Genomic DNA, 26,132 nt, shown 5'->3' with positions numbered 1-26,132 from the left:
GCTCCACCAGCTCCCTTCCTCTGCAAGTTCTCCCGATTGTAATCCTGAACACAGCCGATCACCCAGGTAAGGTTCGGTTGTCAAAACCATATGATTTTGCCATGTCCGTATTGCCTGCATTGCTTGACCTGCCTTGCCATGGACAGTTTTGATCTCATAACCATATTTTATACTTTTAACTTGCAACGCTTGAATCATTTGACCTGCCTTTCCGTGGGTCCTATCTGCATATCACTGTGGTCTTTGATCCTTTCTGAGCATTTGAACAATTAGCATAGGTGTGAATGCAGCTAGCCAACCTGGGGTTTTATGAAGGGGTCCTGGATTTGAAGCTGTGGGAATGTCCATCTTTTCCATTTCTACAGACTGCTGTGAGGTTCTGTCAATTACTCCCAATAAGGAGACTTCATTGAAGGAAAATCTCTTTACTGAAAGAATAGTGAACTGATTATCATGGGGCTCTTGCTAAAACTAAAGATTCTACCTCTACAGCCCCTCCCCACCCAATGGCTTGTCTCATCCATCATCAAACTGAGCCATTTAAAATTTAAATCCCTGCATTCTGCTCATGGCAAAAGCAGATTCAAAGCCATGAGGAGCAAACTGGAGGGCTCCTTTTAACCCTCTGGTTCTGCTCCCCCCTCTGGGAGCCATTTAGTCCTTTGGTTTTGCTCCCTTTTGCTTTGAAATGGGGGGGGGGGTGCAAAATTGGATGGTTAAATATAGGGTGAAGGTCCTCCCAGAAGGCTTTCTTCCTTTCTGCTGGTCATGGCTTTACCTGTTCAGATAGCTCAAAGCTGGGCCAATGAGGAGACTTCTCCCTGTGGGTTCAGTTCCATTGGGTTCCCTTAAAGCAGCTGCACAAGACAGCCCAAAGCTGGGCCAGCAAGAAGATTTCTTCTTTCAGGTTCAGCTCTATTGTGCTTCCTTGTGCAGCCCCTTTAAACTAGGCCACAAAAAACAGCCCAAAGCCCAGCACTATTTAAACCCTTCCTTCTGCTCCCTGTGGGGAGCTAAAAGCAAGGTTTAAATGGTTCCTAGGCATTTAAACCCTGCCTTCTGCTCTTCATGAAACCTTCAAGGAGCTTACCACAGTGTTTAAAAGTAGCTTCCAGCATTTAAAAAGCTGCTTTCTGCTCCCTGCAAAAAGTCACAGGGAGCTGAAAAAAGGGATGAATGGCTCCAAGCCATTTAAACCAAATAGCTGAGCGGCAGGGAGCTCCCAGCCACTCAACTTTTTCTCATGAACAGCAAAAAGTAGGGGCCCTACTCTCTGGTCTAGATCAGTGGTCCCCAACCTTTTTATCACCGGGGACCACTCAACAGGCGGGGTGGCTGGGGCGGGGAGGGAGGCACAGCTGTCAACATGCCAGCGAGCGTAGGCATGGAGCTCTGAGCCTTCACATGTGTGCCTGCCGGATCATTGATGAAGTAAAGGGCTGGGGGGGGGGGAAGAAGGAGTCCTTCGCAGCCCACCTCCAATTAGTCAACGGACCACATGTGGTCCGTGGCCCACAGGTTGGGGATCACTAATCTAGATGAACTGCCACAAGCCACCATGGATTGTGCGAATATTTGTGGAAATTCATTCGTCATCCGTGCACTTGTGCCTATCTCTGACCCTAACAATATAAAAACATAACAATATTAAATGATAAAAAATGCATAAAGCATCTGCATTAAAATCTATCTAAAAACAAGGAGCAAATAATTCAAGTTACAATAGATCTCAGTCTTCAAGCCACTTTAACAGGGTATGCAGTGACAGCAAACAAAAAAGAAATCTACAAGTACCAGATGCTGAAGACAAACCACAAGGGAAGCAATCTGTCAAGATTATCTGTTTCTAAACTTCCACTAGATATCTGGTTGAAGGAAAATGCTTAGCCAGCCTCATATTGAAACTTTATTATTAAGCCACATTACCAGAATACAGGCCTACCACCGAGATTCTTAATCTTTTAATGACATTAGGAATAGATTTTCCTTTAGTACACAAAAATGGTGCGTGAAGGTCAAAGTATCCTTATGTGCAATAGTACTTCACAGCATTGAAATGGCAACTCAGAATTTCTAGTGAGTTTAGGGGAATACGAACAACTGGTAAAAAACTGTCCCTTTTGGACTATTTGTATGCTTTTCAGGATTTCTTATGGTCTTTTTGCTGTAGAATCATAGAATCATAAAGTTGGAAGGGATTTCCAGGGTCACCTAGTCCAATCCCCTCCACAATGAAGGAACTCACAACTACCTACCTACCCACAATGACCCCAATTTCATGCCCAAGTAATCCCTCCACCAAAAATCTCCAGAATCCAGCCAGGCCTGAAGGAAATTAATCAACCCATAGCGACAATTAGCAATTCCCTGGGTATGTAAGGAAGAGCCACGAGACAAATACTGGCTCATCCCTTCCTGCCCACCCACTCACAATCTGCCTAAATTCATAAAATCAACATTTCTGTCAGATACCTATCTAGGCTCTGCTTAAAAAATTCCAAGGAAGGTGAACCCACCACCTGCCAAGGAAGCCTGTTCCACTAAGGAACCAGGAACTTCTTTTGGATGTTTAGTCAAAATTTCTTTTGAATTAATTTCATCCCATAGGTTCTGGTCTGACCTGCTGGGGCAACAGAAAACAACTCTGCTCCATCTTCTATATGACAGTCCTTCAAGTACTTGAAAATAATTATTATATTACCTCTTAGTCACCTTCTCTCCAGGCTAAACAGAGCAAGATTTCCTCATATGACTTGGTCTCCAAACCCCTCACCATCTTTGTAGCCCTCCTCTGGACATGCTCCAGTTTCTCTGCATCTTTCTTCAGTTGTGGTGCCCAAAACTGAAGTGAGGTCTAACCAGAGCAAAGTGGTAACATCACCTTGTGTAATATGGACACTATACTTCTTTTAATACAGCCAAAACTCCTGTTTGCCTTTTTAGCTACTGAATCATGCTGCTGACTCATGTTCAGTGTATGGTCTACTAAGACCCCCAGATCTCTTTCATACGTACTACTGCCAAGACAAGTCTCACCCAATTTTTTGTGATGCATTTAATTTTTACTATGTAAATTTAGAACTGGATTTGGTCCAGAAACTCAATCATACCACAGCACTACACTGCAAATACCATGCTCAGCCCCTGGGCACAACTGATGAGGTCATCAGGGGCTCCGGTGGGAAGTCCCAAGATGGTCATGGTATTGTTGTGGATTTTCTAAATTTGCAGAGTTCATCTCCTTGTTAAATCAGCACACAGGCTAACCCAACAGCAAGGTTTAAATGGGAAAAACAACAGAGGCTCATTTCAGATTTTAGTCATGAGAAATCAACATTCCTCAGTTGATGGAGTTCCACTGGAAGTACTTGAGGAGGTGTATTTTGGGGACACACATTTCTTTGTTGTCCAGAGTTCTGAGGCTAGCTGCATGTTATCAGATGTTGGAAGCTAAGCAGGGTTGGCCCTGGTTCATAGTTGAGCAGGAGATCAACAAGGGTTGCTACACAGAGGCCCATTATGCATGGAGTGGAAGGTCCGCATTCGGGGTGGAATGGCGGCGGCTAAAATCACCAGTTATATACACTGCAGGTGGCAACTGGGCGCAGAGTCAACGTATGCCACCGAAAAAGCCACGTTAGCGAGATGCGGAAGAAAGTGGAGCTTCTGGGGACCAGGGTGCAACCAAAAGCGGCTCCGAAGTAGCCGTGTGCATAATCAGATACTCTGGGTTTTGCCGCCATTGCATTCCATCCCGTGCATAAGCGGCTTGCTTCTTCCTCCTCCGCGTTCTCCATGCCGCCGTTTCAGCGGCCGTGCATAATAGGCCAGGGGCAGACAATGACAAACCACCTCTGAATGTCTCTTGCCTTCAAAGACCCATCGGAGGTTGCCATAAGTTGGCAGCAACATGGAAGCAGTAACAAACAAACAGGCAAGCAGACTTCATTCTTGAAAACACAATACACTGTAAGGATTCACAATACATGACAGCGATAAGAGCTTCTATGCCTTTTGTAGTGCTCCTTGCAATGCATCCCCACCAGCCATGGTGTATAAATGCATGTGACTATACAGATCAAGACCAGTCTCTCTTTCTCTCTCTCTGTATTCCCGGAAGCATGATGATCCTGTGCAGTCTTCCCCTTGAGTAGCATCATGCTTTATCTAGGTGGTTCCTTGAAAATTCCTTTCCCTAGACCATGCTGCAGAATTCTTGGCAATTACTTTTAATGGCCTGCACACCTTTCTGTAAAAGCTATGATAGACCTGAATGTGATGAAATTTGACTTAAAGAAAGAACCCTTCGTCATCTGTTGAGTCATACCAACAGAAATGTGAAGGAAATAGGATTGATGGCTGAAGTCACAGAGCTTTCTTGTTCTGTACTAGCTTTTTAAAAAATGTAACTGTGCTCTCAGAATCTAGCCCCTTGGCTTTGACATCCTGCCTGTGCTTAATTGTAATTTAATTTGTGTTTCACTCTCATTTAAACGTATCATAAATAATACAAATGATGCCTTATGTATTTTAAAAGCCTATTGGTCTTCATTAATTCCCCACCACCACCACCAGCCTCAGGTGGGATATATCATACCAATATAATGCCAAAAACTCCACAGGAAAAAACTAACCACATGATTTCATGCTGGCCCAGCATAAACTTGATTTCTGCAGACACTTTCTGCAAGCATTAAATTGATAAAAGACATAATGTAGATGGGCCTGTGGCTGAGCTGAGGGTAATTGCATAAAAATGAAATGGAGACCTATAATTGTGCCCCTCTTTCTTCTCGACAACAATGTGTTCTCGAAGGCAGGATCCTGCTTGTCATAGCAAGTTGCTTGTTATGGTGATTGTACCAGGACTTGATCTTGCTGTAACAAGGCACGTATAACATTACTTAGTGGAAACACTTTTCAGAATAGGAGTCTGACAGTAAAATGCACTCTATTTTCATTTCTGAACAAACAAAAGAGTCCTTGAATGACAGCTTTTTTACCATTTTCTTTGAGGGTGGTTTAATGGGGAACTCAGGTTAAATCTGTGCCTTTTATACTTCTAGTTTTGATTTCCTTTCCTCTTTTCCACTTGAAGGGAAAAAAGCTCGGCTGGATACACAGAGCAGCCTATGGATAAAACAAATGTTAATCTAGCATTTGCTGATTATTTCTTCCCATTTTCTCCATCTAGTATAATTGAATACTTTTGGGCATTTAGTGGTCCATGATGGGGATTTTTGAAAGTTGGTTCAGATTTAAATGTTTTTTAAAAAATGTTTTTTTTTTTTAAGTCTTGCAGTTGAAAAGTCTGTTTAGTTAAATTTCTAGGAGATGAACTGGTTATTGGTTTAATATTCTCTACCATGCAATCAAAATAATAAAAGCAGGGTCTCGGGGGGGGGGTCTCGGAGAGTGAGCCTGTAAGCAATAGCACTAAAAAGATCTGCATTAAGATCAAGTTAAATTGCTTAATGTGTAAGGAAAAACCAGGTGACAAGCTTGAGCACCTGACTCAATTCTATATTTATCTGGTCCACTCTCTGGACTTGTTTGGGGTTCTCTGTGAATTTGATCCCAGCAAGCCACAAATCAAATGGTACTTATTCAACCTTTTATCTTTGACCTTCAGGACAGTGACTCACAGAGCCAAATATGTGTCCTGTCTATTTATTTATTTATTTGTTTGTTTATTTATTCCTCACCTCTCCCCCGACACCCGAGGCGAGTTCCAAACATATAAAAAAAAAACCCTACTAAAACCATACAAATCATCTAGGGCAGGGGTAGTCAACCTGTGTTCCTCCAGATGTCCATGGACTACAATTCCCATGAGCCCCTGCCAGTGTTTGCTGGAAGGGGCTCATGGAAATTGTAGTCCATGAACATCTGGAGGACCACAGGTTGACTACCCCTGATCTAGGGCATCAGCATTCATGGCTGTTAAGGAGTTTATCATCATTAAATAGTACACAGTAAAGTATAAAATATATTTATCATCAGAGATGCTGCATTGTCTACTCACAAGTGTTCAGGTGGATGCAAGAGGAAGACTCCAGAACTGAGACCAGGATTTTACCCTGAGACCAGGATTACGCTTATATGGCTCTGCCACTACTTAACATAGAAGATTGGAGCATTACAAAACTGAACCACATTGAGTTAAGATTTCTCTGTTGGGGGGGGGGCATAAGAAAAGCCCCCTTAGGTCTGTCTCAAGAATTAAAGTAATTGTCACAGCTGGAATGTTTCACAACCAGTCAATTTGCTTTAAAATCTCTGTTCATTAACATCATGTAGCTTAAACCTCCCCTCATTCTTTTAAGTCAGTAGCAGCATTTTCAGTGGATTGAGTGATAGTAGGGTAAAAAATCTTTTAGATTAAGGGCCTTTGTTTGTGGGCAGTTGAACTGAACAATCAAAAAGTAAACCTCAGAGGAACCCCAAACTGAATATCAAATATGACGAGTTTGGGGTCTTACATGTGTTAAGGGTATGGGATGTATGGTAAATGTTGAATTTCAAATCATGGTAAATCAATGTTGACAATATCTTTCCCACTCTAGAAAATCAGCTAACAATTAAGGAGGAGAAACCAATGAAAAGTATTGTTCTGAGCTCAGTATCAGAGTTTAGCATCACAGATGTGCCATCCAAAGACACCACCAAGGAAAGAAAGCTGTCTGAATCTTGTACATCTACATTATCATCACTTGAGAAATGCAGGACACAGTTCAGCTATCTTGAAGACAATACATCAGTCCATGAAAGAGACAGCAATGGTAGGTTTTGTAAACTAAGATGATTCCTAGAAGTAATCTAATGTCCAGTACAGGTATTTAATGGCACAAACAGAGCAAGGGGATGGGAGAGAGGGAAAAGAAAAGAAAATGTATATTTTTGGCCTACATCTATTGGGCTCAGAACAGTTTGATGCTGAATTACAGGATGGCACAGGGCCAACCAGAGGAACATGATCCTAGTACCCTGTTTAATTGCATTTGTGCACAGAGCAAAAGACAATCAAAACAATGAGAAAACTATTCAAAAAGCAGGCGACACTCTGTGCCAATCAAGCAAGGCAGGTTTGGGATTATTACAAAGGGACTGAAAATAATAATTTTAAAAGGCCAATGTTGTAATGTCCATTTAAAAAGCCATAGTGTGGCCTCATTTAGAATGTTGTATATGATTATGGCTGCCATATCTTCCAAAGAATATTAAAGAGCTGACAAATATACAGCAAAGAGCAACCAAGTTGATTAAGGGAGGGGGGCATGGCAGATATTTAAATAATTACTAGCAATAAAGCCCATTGTGCAAAAAGAAATACAGCAGGCTCTAGAAAACTGTTTGAAGATTGGAAGTGAGTCTGAAAGAAGTTTGTCCATTTTCCAATTTTCTCTTAAACTCAACCAAGTAACATTGGACTTCTTACAACCCTGATAGTGCTGTTCTGACCGAGCAGTCCTGCCAGGGAACTCTCAGGCTCACCTACCTCACAGGGTGTCTGTTGTGGGGAGAGGAAGGGAAGGTGATTGTAAGCCACTCGGAGACTTCTTCGGAGAATGAAAATCAGGGTATAAAAACCAACTCTTCTACTACTATGGTGGCAGCTATGATTATTATGGTGGTGGCAGTTGGCTGGAGCAAACCCAGCCATCATGAGTGGGACCTCCTCCCCAGCACTGCCTCCATTTCCCATGTTCCTCTTGTGCTCCTGGCTCAGTGCAGCAGTGGCCCTTGCTTACCCCTCCACCCACCACTGACAAGACTGCTGATTGCTTGGTACGACCCCACCAGCTTCACAAAACTTACTGCCACTCCCTGAATGTGATGCAACCAGCCAGGGTCATATCTGCACTGAACTTTTTATCTTCTATCAGCTCAAATTTAAAAGATCAATCTTTACCTGATTTGATTTCCAGTCTGGTGTCAATTGGGTTAATTTTTTCCATCTGAAACTTCCTGTATCCACTCTATAGTGACACTACCTTCCTCCTGGAATATCTGAGAGTGGATATGATCTGCTATATTGGATAAAGGTGTTCTTAAAGCCTGTTTTTCCTTGTGCGAATGTTTACCTTTAGGATTTTCTCCCCCCCCCCCTTTCTTCCTAGCCTGGCTGAGCCTCTATACATGCAGCGAGAGGGAGTGAGACAGAGAGAGATCTGCACCTCCCAGTGTCCCCTGGGACCTAGTGCCCATTGTATTCCTGGTTGCAATGGGCTTTCTTGCTAGTATATAAATAATAATGAAAGTGGGTATGAATGGGCCTTAGATGGGTGTGGTCAGGCAGAGTGCCTGAAAGAAGAAGGCTGGGTGGTAGTGCCCAAATGAAGTTTTATGCAATAGCTCCAAGCTAGCTACTTCATTTTTGTTGATAGTCCACAACACATGACCAGTAACTTCTTCCTCTGGGGCAGTTAACCTCACTCCACTGGGTGCACTCATTCTTTCCCATTTTCTGCTTCTCCTCTGATTCTAGCCACTTCTATCTTCTCTGGACCACTGTCCTAACAGTATGGCTCAATAACTGGACCCGGTCCAACTGATTATGGTCTGGCCTTCCTGGCCTTCTGCACCACTCTCTCCATAGGCCTAATGGCACACCCTCACTCCATACCACAGCTTCTAATCAGTCTTGACCTGCCATAGATTTGCCCAGAAACACCTCCCCCCTCCTCCCCCCCAGGGCTTGATGGATTTCTTGCCGACCTGATCTGACCTTTCATCCAAGGGGTGGGCCCCTGGAATTTGGTGGGTAGCCCCTGTCCTTCACAGGTGACACAGTGGGTAAGACAGAGTGTTTCAGAACATTTCATATCAAGGCAATGTCATGCAAGAAGAATTTGAGGCAAAAATGCTGAAAGCAGATAACAGATCACAGATGTTTTCAGGAATATTTTATAAAAGCTCATCAGGAAATGGAAACACATTTAGCAGAGTTGAAAGCTGATACACGAGTTTTTGTTGTTGTTGTAGATTTTTGGTTGAAGTCATACGCATGATGGTAAGGGAAAGCATGCCATGAAAAAAAGTTTGAAATGAATGGAGATAGACTGTAATTGAATGAATAAGGGAGCACTTATGCAAAACTTGTGATGCTCGGTCAAATCAGTAATTCTGGATGTGAAAAAACTATGTAAATGTAATTGGGAAGCTAAATAATCTAACCTTCTTTCCAAAATGCTGGGGAATATAAAATAGATATGGATATGTAATGGAAGGGGAAAAATGAAACTAACCTGGGTATATGGAGGAACAGAAAGCCAATGGCAGTGAACATCTCCCGATATGTAGATGCATTGAAATGAGAGTATGGAAAACTAAGCCCCCCCCCCCCCCAATTCTGTGGAAGGATGAAAAACTGAATGACTTTAGAGCAGACACAAGCAAAGGAATCCTAAGCAAGAGATACACCCATAGCTCCAGTAGCCTTTGAAAGGTTATTGTCCTCTCTTCATGCGTGTGTGAAGTACAGGCTTGAGCAGTGGATGGACACAAGACTGCTGAGATAAATTTGCACTGAGAGAAGTACTTACGTAAAACATTCACTGTGGCAAAGTTTGGAAGATCACATCACAGAAGACTGAAGGGAGGGATAAGTGGTGCTGCTGCTACCTCAACTGATCTCAACGGCTTCCCTACATTTCGGTTAGTTGCTGGTGGTTCCCAGAACTGCTTCCCACCATGCCCTTGCTCACAGAAACCTGTTTGGTAGACCTGCTATTAAGGTGTCCTGAACATTGCTCCCCCTTAAAAAATGGAACTGGAAAGACAGTGCTGTAAAAAGAACTAATAATTGTGTCAGGAAAGCTTCCTCCACCAGGTCCACTCATGCGCAATTTATTTCTTTATTCATTTAAAACATTTATGACCTGCCTTTCTCCCTTGTGGAAGCAAAACTAAAGCAGGAGGGGCAGGACCCAGTGAAGAATCAAACAGAAGACAAGTAATAAGGCACCATAATGGTTTAACAATTATAACAATATAATAAATAGACTTCTCCAGAGTCTGTAGACTTCAAAAGTTCTTTAATGTCAGAAAAGTCCCAACGCGTTTCGCCATAAGGCTTTAGCAAGGGATATTCAATTTGTTGTTATGTCAATAGGAGCTTCAATACTGAGGAATAATTTCTTAACAGAAAGTAGAATTGTTATAGCTTCAGGCGTTCCAGACATGTCTCGGACATTAAAGAACTTTTGAAGTCTGCTGACTCTGGAGAAGTCTACTTATTATATTGTTATAATTGTTAAGCAATACTGGTATCTCAGTACCCTATTACTTGTCTTTCTCCTTTGTGGGGCTTGAGGTGGATTACAAGATGAATCGAACATTATAAAACACACACACAGAAACAAAAATTATTTTAAGAAGCATTTAAAGGTAAAGGTAAAGGTATCCCCTGTGCAAGCACTGGGTCATGTCTGACCCTTGGGGTGACGCCCTCTAGCGTTTTCATGGCAGACTCAATACGGGGTGGTTGGCCTGTGCCTTCCCCAGTCATTACCGTTTACCCCCCAGCAAGCTGGGTACTCATTTTACCGACCTCGGAAGGATGGAAGGCTGAGTCAACCTTGAGCTGGCTGCTGGGATTGAACTCCCAACCTCATGGACAGACAGCTTCAGACAGCATTTCTGCTGCCTACCACTCTGCGCCATAAGAGGCTCTAAGAAGCATTTAAAAGGTCATAATTTTTTTTAAAAAAAACTCCAATTAGGAGTGCCAGTAATTAAAAAAGCTAAATCAAGTGGCTTCATTAGAAGGAAATGGGAAGAATATTTTACCAGAAAAGCCAGCCAACACTATAGGCAGAGTGTTAGACCCAGCCATCTTTTCCACTCAGCCCTGCTCCAATCCTCTCCTTTCCACAACTCACATGACTTTTGTCCATGATCCACAGACATAGCATTTTTTGCACAGTCAAAAAAGACTCCCTACTTCCTTTCCCACCAACTGAAAAGTTAGCTGGATCCCACCCAGGATTTCCTACTTGTGTTTCACGTTTGTCTGAGTTCATTATTTTATTGACCTTTGCTTGGCTTGGCTCCCTCTAACTCTCGCCTCTTCCCCCATACTTATTCCTGTCAGTTACACCTGGCTCCCTTGTAACATTATGCAAGGTCCACAAACATTCAAGCCTTCTGTAATCGGGAAGTCGATGACTCCTTGGTTGTCACAAAGGGATGTATTTCAATTTACACTGTTTCTGACTTTGATTTTAAACATTCAAATTCCAAGGGCATGAAATGCCCCACTGCAACATCTGGGATGCTTTTGTTGCTTGGATGAAAAGTTGCTGATATTGCTGTTTAGAAGACAGCAGTAGAATGGATTGTCATCAAACAGTGCTGGAGTGTGTCACATCTGTTCTGTGCGGGGCGGAGGGGGGTGATTGGGGGGTCGTCACCGAGAGAGGATGAGGGATAGAATCAGGCTCAGCTGAGTTGGGGAGGTTGACCCACCAGGCAGAGAGAACCCCTGTTTCAGGCGGGATCTCGCTGGGTGGCTAAACCTACCTCACTAGCTGCTAGGGGAGGCAGGGAGGGGAGGGGGGGTTGGGAGGGACTAGATTAGAGTGGGACGGGTGGGTTAGGGCGGGTGAAGTGCAGCTAGGGAAGGAGAAGCTAGCTTAGGAGTAGTAGGATCCTCTCTCGGGGAGCGGAGAGTGGGGCTATGGATGGGGAGTATTTTCCTGGGGGGGGGCCCAAACTGGGGCCAGGATCCCAACGATCATGGGCCAAGGGCGTTATGGCTGGGGGACAAGGTTGGACAAGAGAAGGGTTGGGAGCGCTGGTGTCCCATTTAGGGCCCGGCCGTGGAGACACGGCCGGCGCTCTGGGTGCGCTCGATTCCCTTCTAACCTCCGTCCCATCCCCAGAGATGTGAGGGTGGAGGCTAGGGGAGAAAAGGGTCCGACATTGGTCTTGTGCAACGCAAGGTCAATTAAGAACAAAGTTGCAACTTTGCAACACTTCTTCGCTGAGTCGAAGGTGGACCTTGCGTGCCTGACTGAGACCTGGGTGAAGGAAGGAGAGTTGGTGGCCTTGAGAGATCTGGCACCCCCAGGCTACTCAGTCCTCCACCAATCTCGGACCCACAAGAGGGGAGGGGGGGTGGCAATCCTGGTCCGGGAGGCTTTCGCCTACAGGGCTCTCCCGGGGCCGGAAATCGGGGGAGTGGAGTGTGTCGGTATTGAGTTGGGCTTGGTCGAGAGCTTGGCTATCTGGCTCGTATACCGTCCGCCCAACGCCCAGCCAGATGCCCTGCCCCGCCTGCTGGAGGCGGCGGCCGCCTGGGCGCTGCAGTTTCCCAGGCTTTTAATCCTGGGTGACTTCAATGTTCATGCGGATGCGCCGTCCTCAGGACCTGGCGGAGACCTGGTGTCTTCCATGGCAACGCTGGGGCTCTCGCAATTTGTTACCGGCCCTACCCATCACACCGGCCACACACTCGATCTGATTTTTGGTGCTGGGATAGAGGTGGTTCTGGATGCAGCCTTGGCTGTGCCGTGGTCAGACCACTACGCCCTGCGGGCTCGGCTCAGGATACCACCCCCTCCCCAGTTGGGCGGTGGGCGGATTTTTGCCCGCCCGCGGAGACTTATGGATCCGATTGGATTCCGGAATGCTCTGCGGGACCCGATGCCTCCTGGCGACTCACTAGCGGCTATGGTGGAGGACTGGCAGTCCCGCCTGACGGCTGCCATAGATGAGATCGCCCCTAAACGTCCTCTCTGCCCTCGACTCAAACGGGCCCCCTGGTACACAGGGGCGCTCCGGGAGAAGAAAAGGGAAGTGAGACGACTGGAGCGAGTGTGGCGGAAGACTCGTGACGAGGTTACAAGAACATCTTATCGCACGCTTATGAGGGCGTATGAGATGGCGGTGAAAGTGGCTAAACGAGAGTTTTTTGCCACGGAAATCGCGTCCGCAAGCTCTCGCCCGGCCCAATTATTCAGGGTAGTTAGATCACTCACCGCCCTTGAGGGGCGCCAAAATACTAGACAACTGGCACTTGGCTGCGAGGCATTTGCGAGCCATTTTGCGGATAAAGTCTTGTCACTCCGTCGCGACCTTCCCGCCACAATTAATACAGTAAATGAACTGGAGACCTGTTGGCCGCCTTTGGTAGTGAGGTTTGATGGCTTCAGGCGGCTCTCTCTTCCCGAAGTGGACAAGTTGCTGAGTTCGGTCAGGGCGACCACTTGCCCCCTTGATCCCTGCCCTTCCTGGCTCCTCAAGGGAGGCGGCCAGGGGATAGGAGGCCAGCTCAGAGACATCATCAACTCCTCCCTAAGTTCAGGGGAGTTTCCTGAGCGGCTAAAGGGGGCAGTGGTTCGCCCTCTCCTAAAAAAATCAACGCTGGACCCGCAGGACCCTGCCAACTACCGCCCAGTATCGCATCTGGCGTTCCTGGGCAAGGTGGTGGAGAGGGCTGCGGCTGACCAGCTCTCGGCATTCTTGGAGGAAACTTCGGCACTCGATCCATATCAGTCTGGCTTCCGTCCTGGCCACGGGGTGGAGACGGTGTTGGTCGCCCTTTTGGATGATCTCCGTCGCCAGCTGGACAGAGGCGGGTCGGCCGTGTTGGTCCTTCTGGATCTATCGGCGGCCTTTGACATCGTGGATCACGACCTTCTGATCCACCGCCTCGCCGGCACGGGGATACGGAGCACAGCCTTGCGCTGGATACGCTCCTTTCTCCAGAACCGGACCCAGAGGGTTGCGGTGGGGGAAGAGTTCTCGCGTCCCTACGGACTCCCCTGTGGGGTACCGCAGGGCGCAGTCCTCTCCCCCACGTTATTCAACATCTTTCTACGCCCTCTGGCCCAGCTCGTACGGAGCTTTGGGCTGGGTTGCCACCAGTACGCTGATGACACCCAGCTCTATCTCCTCATGGACGGCCGCCCAGACTCCCCCCCGGAACCATTCGCCAGATGTTTGGAAGCAGTGACTGAATGGTTCGAGCAGAGTCGCCTGAAACTCAACCCCTCCAAGACGGAGGTCCTGTGGCTGGGAGGCAGAGGGCAGGACCAGGCAGCGCGCTTACCCACCCTGGCAGGAACGCAACTTACTATCGCGCCCCAGGCCAGGAATTTGGGGGTGACCATTGATACCTCCCTGACTATGGAGGCTCAGGTCAAGAGAGTAGCGGGTCAGGCGTTTTTCTATCTCCGCCAGGCCCGACTACTAGTGCCCTACCTGTCCCCTGACCACTTGGCTACAGTGATCCATGCGACAGTCACCTCCAGAATAGATTTCTGTAACTCGCTCTACGCCGGCCTACCCTTGTCTCTGATCCGGAAACTCCAGCTAGTGCAAAACGCAGCTGCTCGGGTCCTCACTGGCACACCTTGGAGGGCCCATATCCAGCCTGTGCTGAAGCAGCTGCATTGGTAGCCAATTGCTGCCCGGATCAGGTTCAAGGTTCTGGTTTTGACCTTTAAGGCTATACGCGGGTTGGGACCCACATACCTGAGGGACCGCCTACCGCCCTACATCCCCCGCAGGGCTTTACGCTCAGCGGGGGAGAATCTCCTGATCGTTCCTGGCCCTAGAGAAGCGCGCCTGGCCTCGACCAGGGCCAGGGCCTTTTCGGTCCTGGCCCCTACCTGGTGGAACGAGCTCCCGGGTGAGCTGCGGGCCCTGCAGGATTTACCAGCTTTCCGCAGGGCCTGCAAGACGGAGCTCTTCCGCCAGGTTTTTGGTTGAGGCCGGGGTCAGCGAATGAGTGCCAACATTCCCCCCCCCCCAGACTTAGCATCTCCTCCCCACCCTCCCTGCCGCTCTGATAGCAGGGGTGGGAATAATAAGTTCCGCCATGTTGGGATTGTTTTAAAGTCTTTTAATGGGTATTTTAATGGGGATAGGACTCCTGTGACCCGCCACGAGCCTACGGGGAGTGGCGGGATATAAATCCAAATAATAATAATAATAATAATAATCTATCATATTAATGATCCTTGAGAACTAAGAAATACTAAGTACAGATCAGCACAAGAAACCACAATGCTCCAAAGCAACCATTAGGGTAGGATCTATTATATGACTGATCTTGCACAATAACCAGTACTCTCTCATATCTTCCTGTAGCAAGAGAACTTTAGCTATTGTTAATGGAAAGGGCTTCTCAAATGTAGATGGTCTCTTCCCTGAACCACTGAAATCAAACAGTAGCAAAGATATTATGATAACATGGCCAGTTTATTAGCCGAACTAGAGTGTGTCCAGAGGAGGGCTATGAAAATGGTGAAGGGTTTGGAAACCAAGTCATGTGAAGAAAGGTTGGAGGGAACTTGGTCTGTTTAGCCTGGAGAGATGACTAAGAGGTGATATGAAAACCACCTTCAAATACTTGAAGGGCTGTCCCATAGAGGATGGAGCAGAGTTGTTTTCTGTTGCCCCAGAGGGTGGGACCAGAACTAATGGGATGAAATTAATTCAAAAGAATTTTCAGCTAAACATCCAGAAGAAGTTCCTGACAGTTAGAACAATTCCTCATTGGAATCAGCTTTCTCAGGCAGTGGTGGGGTCTCCTTCCTTGGAAGTCTTTAAGCAGAGGCTAGAAAGTCATCTGTCAGAAATGCTGATTTTATTAACTTGGATCGTAAGCAGGTGAGCAGCAAGGGATGTGCCAGTGTGGCTCTCTTGTGGACCTCTTGTGGCCCTTCCTTACATACGTAGGGAATTGCTGATTGTCACTGTGGGATGGTAGATGAATTTCTTACAGGCCAGGGTGGATTCTGGAGATTTTTGGTCAAGGGACCACTTGGGCATGAGATTGGTGTGACTTTGAGTGGGCAGCTAGTTGTGAGTTCCTGCATTCTGCAAGGGTTGGACTAGATGACCTGGAGGTCCCTTTCAACACTATGATTCTATGAACTACCCATATAGTCCTAAACAGAATTATGCGTCAATGTGGTCTGAAGGCTGTCACTCTTTTTGGGGATGGCGCTGTTAGATCTAAATGTTCAGCAGCTACTGGCGTATTCATTTGCTTAGATATATTTATATTCCACATTCCTTTATTCCTTTATTTAATATTTGATTTATATACCGCCACTCTTGGCTAGGCTGGCTCATGGCAGTTTACATTAAAACATAAAAACATTATTAAAAAATCCCCTAAAATATGCTTAAAAACAACTTGCAATACAATCACAGCCACTTAATGCTGTGTTACCCCACTTCACGCAACCCCAGTGCCTCAACTCCTCCGTTCCCAGTTTTAATGCCCAATCACTGACCTCCAGCAATAATTGCCCAGGGGGGGGGGGAAACCAATGAAGAAAGGGAGGGCTGATCTTATTACCCCGGTCTCAGCCCAGCCTCAACCAAATGCCTGGCAGAAGACCTCCATCTTACAAGGAGCTCGTTTTTCCCCATTGTGGTTCCATGGCCTCCTGCTTGCAAATGCAGGATGGTAAATCTTGCATTTGCAGCCCTCCACATGGGACACCCCTCCCGTGTTTTCCTTCTGCCTCACTATGGCTTTTTGCCTCGCAATGAGGCTGCAAGCTGATCTTTTCCCACCGCTCATTGTCTTGTCAATCATAACAAGCCACCAATCACAGCACAGCAATTCTCTCGTGGACTTAAACTTTCTTCTCCCCTGAGCCCCAAAATTATTATTTTAAACAAAGGCACTTCTGCATTGCTATGCAGTAATGCCACAACACAGATGCATATTTATGGGATTCGTGTTCTTTTGGACTTTATTTCTGTCTGGGTGGATTTCTAAGATGCTGAACATGGTAACTGGAGCCCAAAGTGTCATTTTGTGTAAATGGTTGGCTTAAAAACAAAGTGATCAGATCCCTGTATGATCAGGAAAAGGTTGCTCGATCACCCCTACCCCTTTCCCAGGGCTGTGGACAGTTTGCAGAAGATTTTATTTTACCTTTGACAATGTAGCTTTGCAGTCATGTTGCAGCATGGACTGAGCCATATTTTTAATTACTTGGAGCAGGAAATAGAGAGGGGAAGGTGGGTGCAAGGGTGGGACAATGCTGCAAAGACTATTGCACCTTTCTCCCTCCATATGGGCTTGCCCCTGGTTGCTCACTGGTTGCTCACCGATTGGTTGCGATATAAACAGTGTCAAATCCACTTTTTGAGGTTTCTCTCATCTTGAGGCAAATCTGGGCAATACACGAGCCAGTCCCTGGACAGCCTTGGGATGCAGACAACGTCATGTGGAGGAGACTCTAAAACCCGCCAGCAACCAGAGGCTGTCCAGGGGCAGATTCGTCATGTGGAAAAGGTCTGTTTTACAACACTACTCCAATGCCTCCATTTTTAAAAAAACAACCTTGTCATGTATGTTAGGGTGAAAGAGTACCTGGCTCAAAGTCCTTCAGTGAGTTATCATGGCAGAGTAAGGATTCAAACTTGTCTTCCCCATCCTAGCCCATCATTTTATCTACTGATCTACATTTTATCTATTCTCTCATGCAGACATACATATTTACCAGCTGGAAAGCGACACTTCTTGGGTAGTGTTGGACTCCTGGACTCTTTCACACTCTTTCACTTTGACCTAATAGTTCATACGCACAAGGGGTTAGAAATGTTTATTCTTCATCAAATGAGCAGACAGATCTTCTAGATATGAATTCCATAGATGTAATCGAATGCTTGCTCCAGGTCATAGTATAGTGCACTTGATTGCTCATGACAAAGGACAGCTGCAAATGCTCTAGCTTTAAGTAGCAGTAAGTCTGTGAGTGGGAATAATTTCAGGGGACATTTACCAGGTGGCATGCATGTGAATATGCACACACATACACGAGAGAGAGAGAGAGAGAGAGAGAGAGAGAGAGAGAGAGAGAGAGAGAGAGAGAGAGAGAGAGAGAGAGAGAGGAGAAACAGGTCAACCTACCCAAATAGGGGTAGATTTTTTTAAAATCTTTTCACTGACCATTTATGCACTGGGAACTTCACTGCCCCAGCTCCCGTGCAGGAGCACAAATCAGGGGTGGATGAGGTGCATCAGGCCAAATGCTCCCCTGCGTGGGTGCAGGAAGAGGTGGAGCAACCTTCCATGACTAAAACTCCAGCCTGCAGCCTGGCATGAAATCTCCAGTGCGTAAACGGTCACTGAGATTTATAAATGACAGGCACAGGGTAGGAGGGCTTTCCTCAGCTGCCATTTTGAAAACCCCCACACTGCTGTACCATTGAGGGGCCTTTGTTGGGAAACCCTGGTCTACTCACACTAGTAGTGACTCTCCAGGGTCTCAGCTAGAGGTCTTTCATAACAATCACTGCCTGGTCCTTACAACTGGTGTCCTTCTGTGTGCCAAGCAGAAACTCTACCAGTGAACCACAACTCTTTTCTGCTGACAACACAATTCAATGCGTATTTACTTAGAAAGAAACCCTATTTCATTCTATGCAGCTTTTGCTTAGATTAATGTATATGGGAATATAGCCTCTATTTGTCTTTAATGAAACATAGGCGACACACAGCCATTAGGCGGAGGTCAAAAAATATTTTCTAAACGCCACAGAATTGCAATGCAGGCAGAAGCTAAATCTGGATGTCACAAAAAAGAAAAAACCCAAACAGCATTTTTCATTGAAGCCAGCAGTGTGGGATAATGAATGACACAAACCGAAGGACAAACATAGCTGTCTTTCCAAAAACGGTTCTATTAGCATCAGCCCAGAAACATTAGTGGAAAATCTGACATAAATATGGTATATTTGGATCAGATCCTGTTTTAGGAGTTGGCAGTGTACATCGAGCCTCGCTTGACAAACAAGCCACCAAGAGTGTGGAATTGTAGAGTGAAGTCAGCATAGCCACATTATTAAATCTGGTTCTTTTGTAACCATCTACTGATGGACAAGGTGAGGTCATTGTTCGTATTGAGATAAATGCAATCATGCTTCTCTCTTTTTGGATGAGCAGCTACAAAAACAGGAAGGCTGAAACTGCTTTGCTGCAGTTTATGGCTTTTTAAATTTGCAAATATATACACGAATGCATAGAAATGAACGCTTAATTGCTAATATCTATTATTTATATACATTCCTCTCTTAATAGATGGGGGGGACAACACTGACACATGCAGATTTTGCAAAAGGGTTAATTTCCATTAGGACAGTTTCACAGTGCGTGTTATGATGGGGATTTAAGAGCATCTTTACAGTACAGTATAGTCTATGCACTGAAACGTTACTTTATTATTGAAATGTTGTACTTTTTTTGTGTGGCCCTTCCCCCAGAATAATGGGGGGAAGCTTTAAGAGCAATATCCATTCTCTGATTAAAATTATGCAGATGCCAACGAGGTTAATAAACTGAAGACCGTGCATATTATTAAGGAAACAGATCTTCTGTTTCAAGAGAGAGCTGAAAAGATCCCTAATTGATGAGTAATTTCAGATTTGATATTCCTTATATCTCAGTGCAAAAGGGAGAAAAGGGGGAAATTTCATAAATATATGGTACCTAAAAGAGAAGAGCCTTAATTACACCATGGACTACTGGATAAAATGATTACATTTTCTACACTGTAAATTTCATACAATTAAATGCAGCAGTGTCACCTTATAAAATGTTTCAATTTGATAATTATTTCAGTTCATTTACTCGGAAAAAAATATAAGCATGAATTTACTAAGTATCTCCCAAATCTAGTCATTTTCATTCTCCAGGACTGACTTGGAAGTTACTTGTGCTTGTCTGAACTTAAATAGATCCCTGACAAATTTAGATAACTATTAAAATTGATAATATTATGGGTGATAGCTTACTAATAGAAATTAATTCAATGCTGTGCTTCCGAGTATTATTACCTGATGCTGTAAAACTACATTTTAATGCAACATTTCGGGTGTTTAAGGAAGCTTTTGCGTGAGTTTGAAACTATCTGGGGATGAACTCCTTGTCTCATTTTGTCGGTCCTGTTAAGAGAGCTTTGTGAAATATGATGTGACTTCTATACGTAAATGCACATCAAAGGGTGACAGATGACAAGTTGTCAAGTAGTAACTCACCGTGGCATGCATCATCTCTCGGTAAAGGAGTCGTGGTATCATCCTGCAAGCTGGGAGAGAGAATGTTATGAATTATTTGCTTATTCGGTTTACAGATAGGGTATAGATGATGAAGAAGAAAAACTGATTTTTTATACTCCACTTTTCACTACCCAAAGGAATCTCAAAGTAGCTTACGATAGCCTTCCCTTCCTCTCACCAAAACCAACACCCTGTGAGGTAGGTGAGGCTGAGAGAGCTCTGAGAGAAACTGCTTTGTGAAAACAGCTTGAGCAGAACTGAGGCAAGCCTAAGGTCACTCAGCTGGCTGCTTGTGGAGGAGCGGGGAATCAAACCTGGCTCTCCAGATTAGAGGAACACTGTTCTTAACCACTATACCAAACTGGCTTCTTGGTGTAAGGTAAAGTTCTCCTCTTCCTTGGGCGGATAATACAGTTGATCAACTTATCAAGTGGTTAGCAATTGTGTTACGTTAACCCCACAGCCTTTTGTGGATGTCACAACTGTGCATGACAGGAGCGCATGCTACTTGAAATTCTCCCAGTGTGCACCATCACCTTTTCATCTGACAACATGCAAGTAGCACGGGCTGAAGCTGAAAGCATGCATGGCGTCATGTGCAGATGAAACGGTCACCATGCATTTGGAGAAGACTGTTGGTAATATGTGCTCCCGGTATGTGTGGTTTGGATACCTCCAAACATGTCTGGAAAAGATTCCACTGATCCAGCCAACAGTAAGATGAATAACACAAGATCACATTGATTCAGTGTGTTAAGTGATGAAAAACCATCCAATGTGCACTGTATCTGATTATGTAAAGTGCATGAGCCCCTGGGCTGATTCTATCCAGGGATTCTTACCCTGTGGGGATGCCATGGCTTTCCCTTTCAAGACTGATCAAGAAAAACCCCTGTTGCTCCAGCTTAGAGTCTGAGGCACTTTCCAAAGTGACTGCAGGTGCCTTTCATGTTTTCCTCAGTGTAATGGCACTTCCAGTGATAGCGGTATTTGTGTGATCAGTTCACACTATCACTTTCTGTCAGTCACAGTTCTACAGCTCTACAGCAAATCTATGGATAACCGGCTTCCTTTCCTCTTACTTTACTGACAATATTTGCAAATTAGAAAGAGAGGGAGGAAATCTGCTTTGAAAGTACATTATCCAACATATTTAAACATAGCCGACTGTGGGCATGCTGCAGAAATGCCCAAAGTATTTGATGTCTTTTGTATGAGAAAGACCATTATTTTTAAAAAATGTCCCCAAATCTGACCACTGTGCCCCCAAAATGACTTCTTCCATGAGTACAATAGCACACGAATAAAGACTCACGGGACCAGTTATGAATACTTCATCTAATGAATGACTGCCAAGACACCTGGAATATTGTAATGCAATTATGCACTATTCGTTACTTCTTGGCATGGCTTGTTCTTCCCAGTATGGATTATTCCGTTCTCCTTTTTCTCTCTCACATATTTTCCTCATAATTTAAAATTTACAAGCATGTGATTAAAAAGCCAAGTCTGAAGAAAGATTATATGGTAAAGGATTTTTTTTTGAGGGGGGGGGGGCTTGACTAAAGCTTGACAGGCTGGCCACAATGTGTGGATTCTCCCCTCTATCTGAAAGCCAAGGTCAATAGCGCTCAATGATCTAAATAGAACTTCTAAGAGAAGAATTCCCATTTCAACACTGGCACCTAACACCTGAAACCACAACATTGGCCATAAGAAGAGCTTCTCATTATTGATACCAACAGCATATTTTTTTTCCCCAAACAGCAGTGTAACAGGCAGGAATTCAGCAAATAAAGCCTTTCCCCCATTGCTGCCTATACATGAGCAGTACAGATAGAGACAGACAATAACATAAATATGAAGGACAACACCAACTCCTGAGCTAGTCCAGGAGCCACTGGGTGAGCCCACTCAAAGCCCTAAGTTTTGAAGAACATTCTGGCAAATCACCTGTAAACTGGAAGAGAAACAGGAGCATGTCCAGAACCAAAGTGGGTGCAACTGATTAATTCCTAAGCAACATACCCTACCCTCTTCATATGATGCCCACTTGATGAATTGAAGTGAATAGTGGGGGGGGGGGGGGAGAGAGAAAATGACAGTGCTGACTCCAACCCATCCAGGTATTCTCTGCAACACAAGCTCAACATCTGAAGTGTACATGTCCGGTCACCATCTCTGTGATGAGAAGCATTTGAAAAAGCAGCTTTGTTCCCATCCTTGGATAAATTTGAGGTTTAAAAAAAATGTTTACAGTCATGGGAATGGAACCTACATGAATAATGTTTATATACATATGAACACAATTGTGTGTAGGTCAAAGTGGAACCAACTGTTGGAATATGCAATAGCCGTAGTGTACATGATTTAAAAATATAAGAATATCCAGTAGGGGGCATCAGAGGAGACATATAGTTAGCATATTTAGATTAGGAACTTCCTGATATTTTTCAAATAATCTCCTCCTGAGTCCAGATTGGCTGAGCCGGAGACTTCCTGCTCCTTTGAGTACACTTCCTACCTCTTTCCCTACACTTAGACAGTTAGGAATCTCTCTCTCTCTCTCTCTCTCTCTCTCTCCCTCTCCCCCCCCCCCCATCTACTTACACATTTTGTTTCTCTTCTCAATAAAACCGGGTCTTCACACTCTTGGATATTTAAATTCTGCCAACACCAACTTGCTTACTCTCCTTCCAGCGTCACACACATCCATTTCAATATGTGGATGTCGTCTAAGAAGGGCTAAGTGGTCTGAGTAGATCAGTAACCATGACATAGCCTTACACTGAACCATATCATGGATACATTTAACTCAGCATTGTCAACTCTGACTGGTGAAAGCTCCCAGGGGCCTCTATATTTCCAAAACCTACTACCAAACATCCTTTTCAAGAGGGTATGTTAGGAAACTTGGAACCTTTCTCCTGTAAAATGTGTGCTCCAGAGCCATTGCCTTTCCCTGGTGTACTAGTACATGCATGGCTTAACTTTGTGGCTGCCATTCAACACACTCAAGAAGACTTTTCTATTCCCAAGACTGAAATAGACATTAATGTTATTTTTCAGAAGGGGAGGGGGAATCACAATTTTTCTGAATTTTAGTAGTGAACTTTATGATGGTTGCACAGAAATAATGTCATGGAATCCAGGACTTAATCTGAACTGAAATAGAATTGTATTTTTTTCATTATCAGACCAAAGTGGTCATATTTGTACAAACCATAAATACAGAGGGCACAGCTTCTGGTACAAACTAGGTGTCTTTGGAGAATGATTTTAGTCATCTAATGTGGGAAGGGGCTGTGGCTGAGAGGAAGAGCATGCAGAAGATCCCAGGTTCAATCCTCAACACCTCCAGTTAAAGAACCATCTGGAAGGTGATGTGAAAGATCTCTAACCAAGACCTGGAGAGCCATTGTAAGTCTGTCCATTCATATGACACAGCCTTACACTGAATCACATAATGGCTCCATTTAATTCAGAGTGGTCTCCTCACTGAGTAGACTGTGAAGAGCTCCCAGAGGACCTCCACAAACTGGCTGAGTGGGCAGCAATATGGCAAATGAAGTTCAGTGTTGGCAAGTGACGGGTGACGTACACTGAGATACCAACTTCAAGGATAGGCTAATGAGATCTGAACTTGCCGACAGGGAAAAAGATCTTGGGGGAATAGTGGAGAGCTCACTGAAGCTGTCAAACCAGTATGCTCCAGGGTGAAAAAGACAAACTCTGTGTTAGGGATTATTAGGATGGGTTTGAGAATAAAACATCCAATACTATAATTGCCCCTTAGGGATAGGTGCAAACCTAAAAAAAAAAACTTGGTTCACAGGTTTCGGGTGATCCCTGAACTAAACTCCAAACTGAGCCAAAAGGACCTCACTCAAACTGAGTTAGTCCAGTGAGTTCGGTTCCTCCTTTAGGAGAAAGGGAGATCGAAGCTGGCAAAATATATAAGTTTAATGACTCACGGCCATTTAAACTTAACAGCTGATGGGTGAAACCAACCAATGAAATAGCTTGTAGTCCTTTAAGCCTAGCAACAGGATGGGCCCACCAGTCAGCTACTGCTAGGCTTAAATGGCTAGCAGCCATTTCACTGGTCTGCTTTGCTCCCCAATTAACCAATGAAAAGACTGCCAGCCATTTAAACCTAACAGGATGAATGGAAACCAATTGATGACAGCTCAGCTGCAGACTCCACTCTGCTCAGATTTAAATAGCCTCAAATAGCTGCACTGAATGGGACAAAATTCCAGTAAAAGTTGGGGATGGTGCCTTCCCTGAACATCACTTCCAGGCTCTGAACCAGTCCAACTGTCTGCCAAATTTTGGCTTGTGAGCTAGTTCATGCTCATCTCTAATGCCCCTGTATAGCTCTATGACACATCTTCATTTGGAATACTGTGTACAGTTCTGGTCACCATATCTAAAAAAAAAAAGGACATTGCAGAGCTGGAAAAAGTACAGAGGAGGACAGCCAAGATGATTGGGGGAGTTGGAGCACCTTCCCCATAAGGAACGTCTGAGGATTCTGAGACCTTTCAGTTCAGAAAAGAGACTTCAAAGTGGAAAGATAAACGTTTATAAAATTATGTATGGAGTGGAGAGAGTTGGCACAGAGACATTTTTCTTCTTTTCCCAAAATACTAGAACTTGAGGCAATCCAACAAAACTGATGGGCAGTAGATTCCAGATGGACAAAAGCAATCAGTGCTTTACACAGAGAGTGATTACAATGTGGGATTTGCTGCTAGAGGATATAGTGATGACCACAGGAATGAACAGCTTTAAAAGAGGATTAAATGGATTCATGGAGGATAGGTCTACCAATGCTACTAGCCATGGTGACTGAGGGTAACCACCCTTTTCAGAGGCAATAATCCTCTGAATCCCAGAGCCAAGAGGCTACATCAGGGGAATGCCTTGGCTCCTAAGACTTGTTGTTGGCTGTCAAAAGGAAACTGGTTGGCCACTGTATGAGACAGGATGCTGGACTAGATGGTCTACTGGTCTGATCCAACAGGACTCTTCTTCTGTTCTTATTATATTGACCTTGATGATCTCATGCTTCAGTATAAGCTATCATATTCCACATGTGGTAAGTGTGGAATGCTATATGCTTATTCAGTAGGTATATAGGAACATTCTTAGATCTATTCTAAGTGACTCACTCCTTGCTCTTTTTTTTTTGAAAACAGATGAATGTGCCACGCTCATCCTGGCTTGTTTGTTCTGCCAGTTTTGGGACTTTCTGTTCATGTTGCCTGATGTCTGTGAAAACTGGCTGATGCAAGTGTGCTGCCCTTCCCATAAATACCACCAAACCTCAAGCGACGACCACAGCAACGGCGACTGCAGCTGTGACTGTGACATCGATTGCAGCATCCTGGAATCTTGTCACGAAACCAGTGAGTGTCTGGAACTAGCGCTGGAGATCTCTCAAGTCTGTTATCACTAATGCTGAAACCATGGACCAAATTCCCAGGAACCTCCTTGGCTGAAACTGACAAAAGAGTATATCCATTTAAACAAGGGAAAAAAACCACACACACATACAATACAATTCATAAAGAGATCATATTTGCCAGCCAAGGCTGGGTAACAGCCTTAGATTATCCATCTTAAACTTCCTTTGTAGCATCAAAGAGAAATTCCTGGATTTTGTAGGGTTTCCTAGTGGCTATCCATGGGGAGGGATGGTGTAGGAACATGAGAGAATTCTGTGTATAGAATTCTAGATTGTGGCTGGAGAGGCACCTTTTTTGAATACCACAAAATATGGTTAAAAAAACCCATAGATACAGGTTTTTTTTAAAGTTACCGAGTCATAATAGCTGGATGAAGCCTCCATCTTCACAGCACATATCCCCTGGAAGTCAGTAACAGGGAGTTGGCATCATGCCCTGCTTGTGAGTTTCCACAGATTTCTCTCTAGCGGTTATGTTGTAGGATTTCAGCTCAAGACGGCCATTCTTCTCTTCATATGCCATGGATTCAATTTATTTCCCGCACTTTTGGAAACCTTCAATGATGCTTCCCCCACATCCATATGTACAAATGAAATTCAATTGTTTGTCTTCCTAATGGATACA

At 44.7% G+C, this 26,132-nt stretch overlaps 1 protein-coding gene across 1 annotated transcript; it reads left to right on the top strand.

Annotated features, from left to right (window-relative positions):
• On the top strand, nt 1-26,132 carry MDFIC2 (MyoD family inhibitor domain containing 2). The gene is made up of 3 exons (XM_077331357.1): nt 1-66; nt 6,567-6,782; nt 25,239-26,132. Exons 2-3 carry the CDS (start codon nt 6,599-6,601, stop codon nt 25,496-25,498), a joined length of 444 nt encoding a protein of 147 aa, XP_077187472.1. The 5' UTR covers nt 1-66; nt 6,567-6,598; the 3' UTR covers nt 25,499-26,132.

The sequence above is a fragment of the Paroedura picta genome, chromosome 3, assembly GCF_049243985.1.
Source record: "Paroedura picta isolate Pp20150507F chromosome 3, Ppicta_v3.0, whole genome shotgun sequence".
In the NCBI taxonomy this organism is placed as follows: domain Eukaryota; kingdom Metazoa; phylum Chordata; class Lepidosauria; order Squamata; family Gekkonidae; genus Paroedura; species Paroedura picta.
The sequence above is the reverse complement of the archived record's forward strand: the minus strand, read 5'-3'. Positions and strand labels throughout refer to the sequence as shown.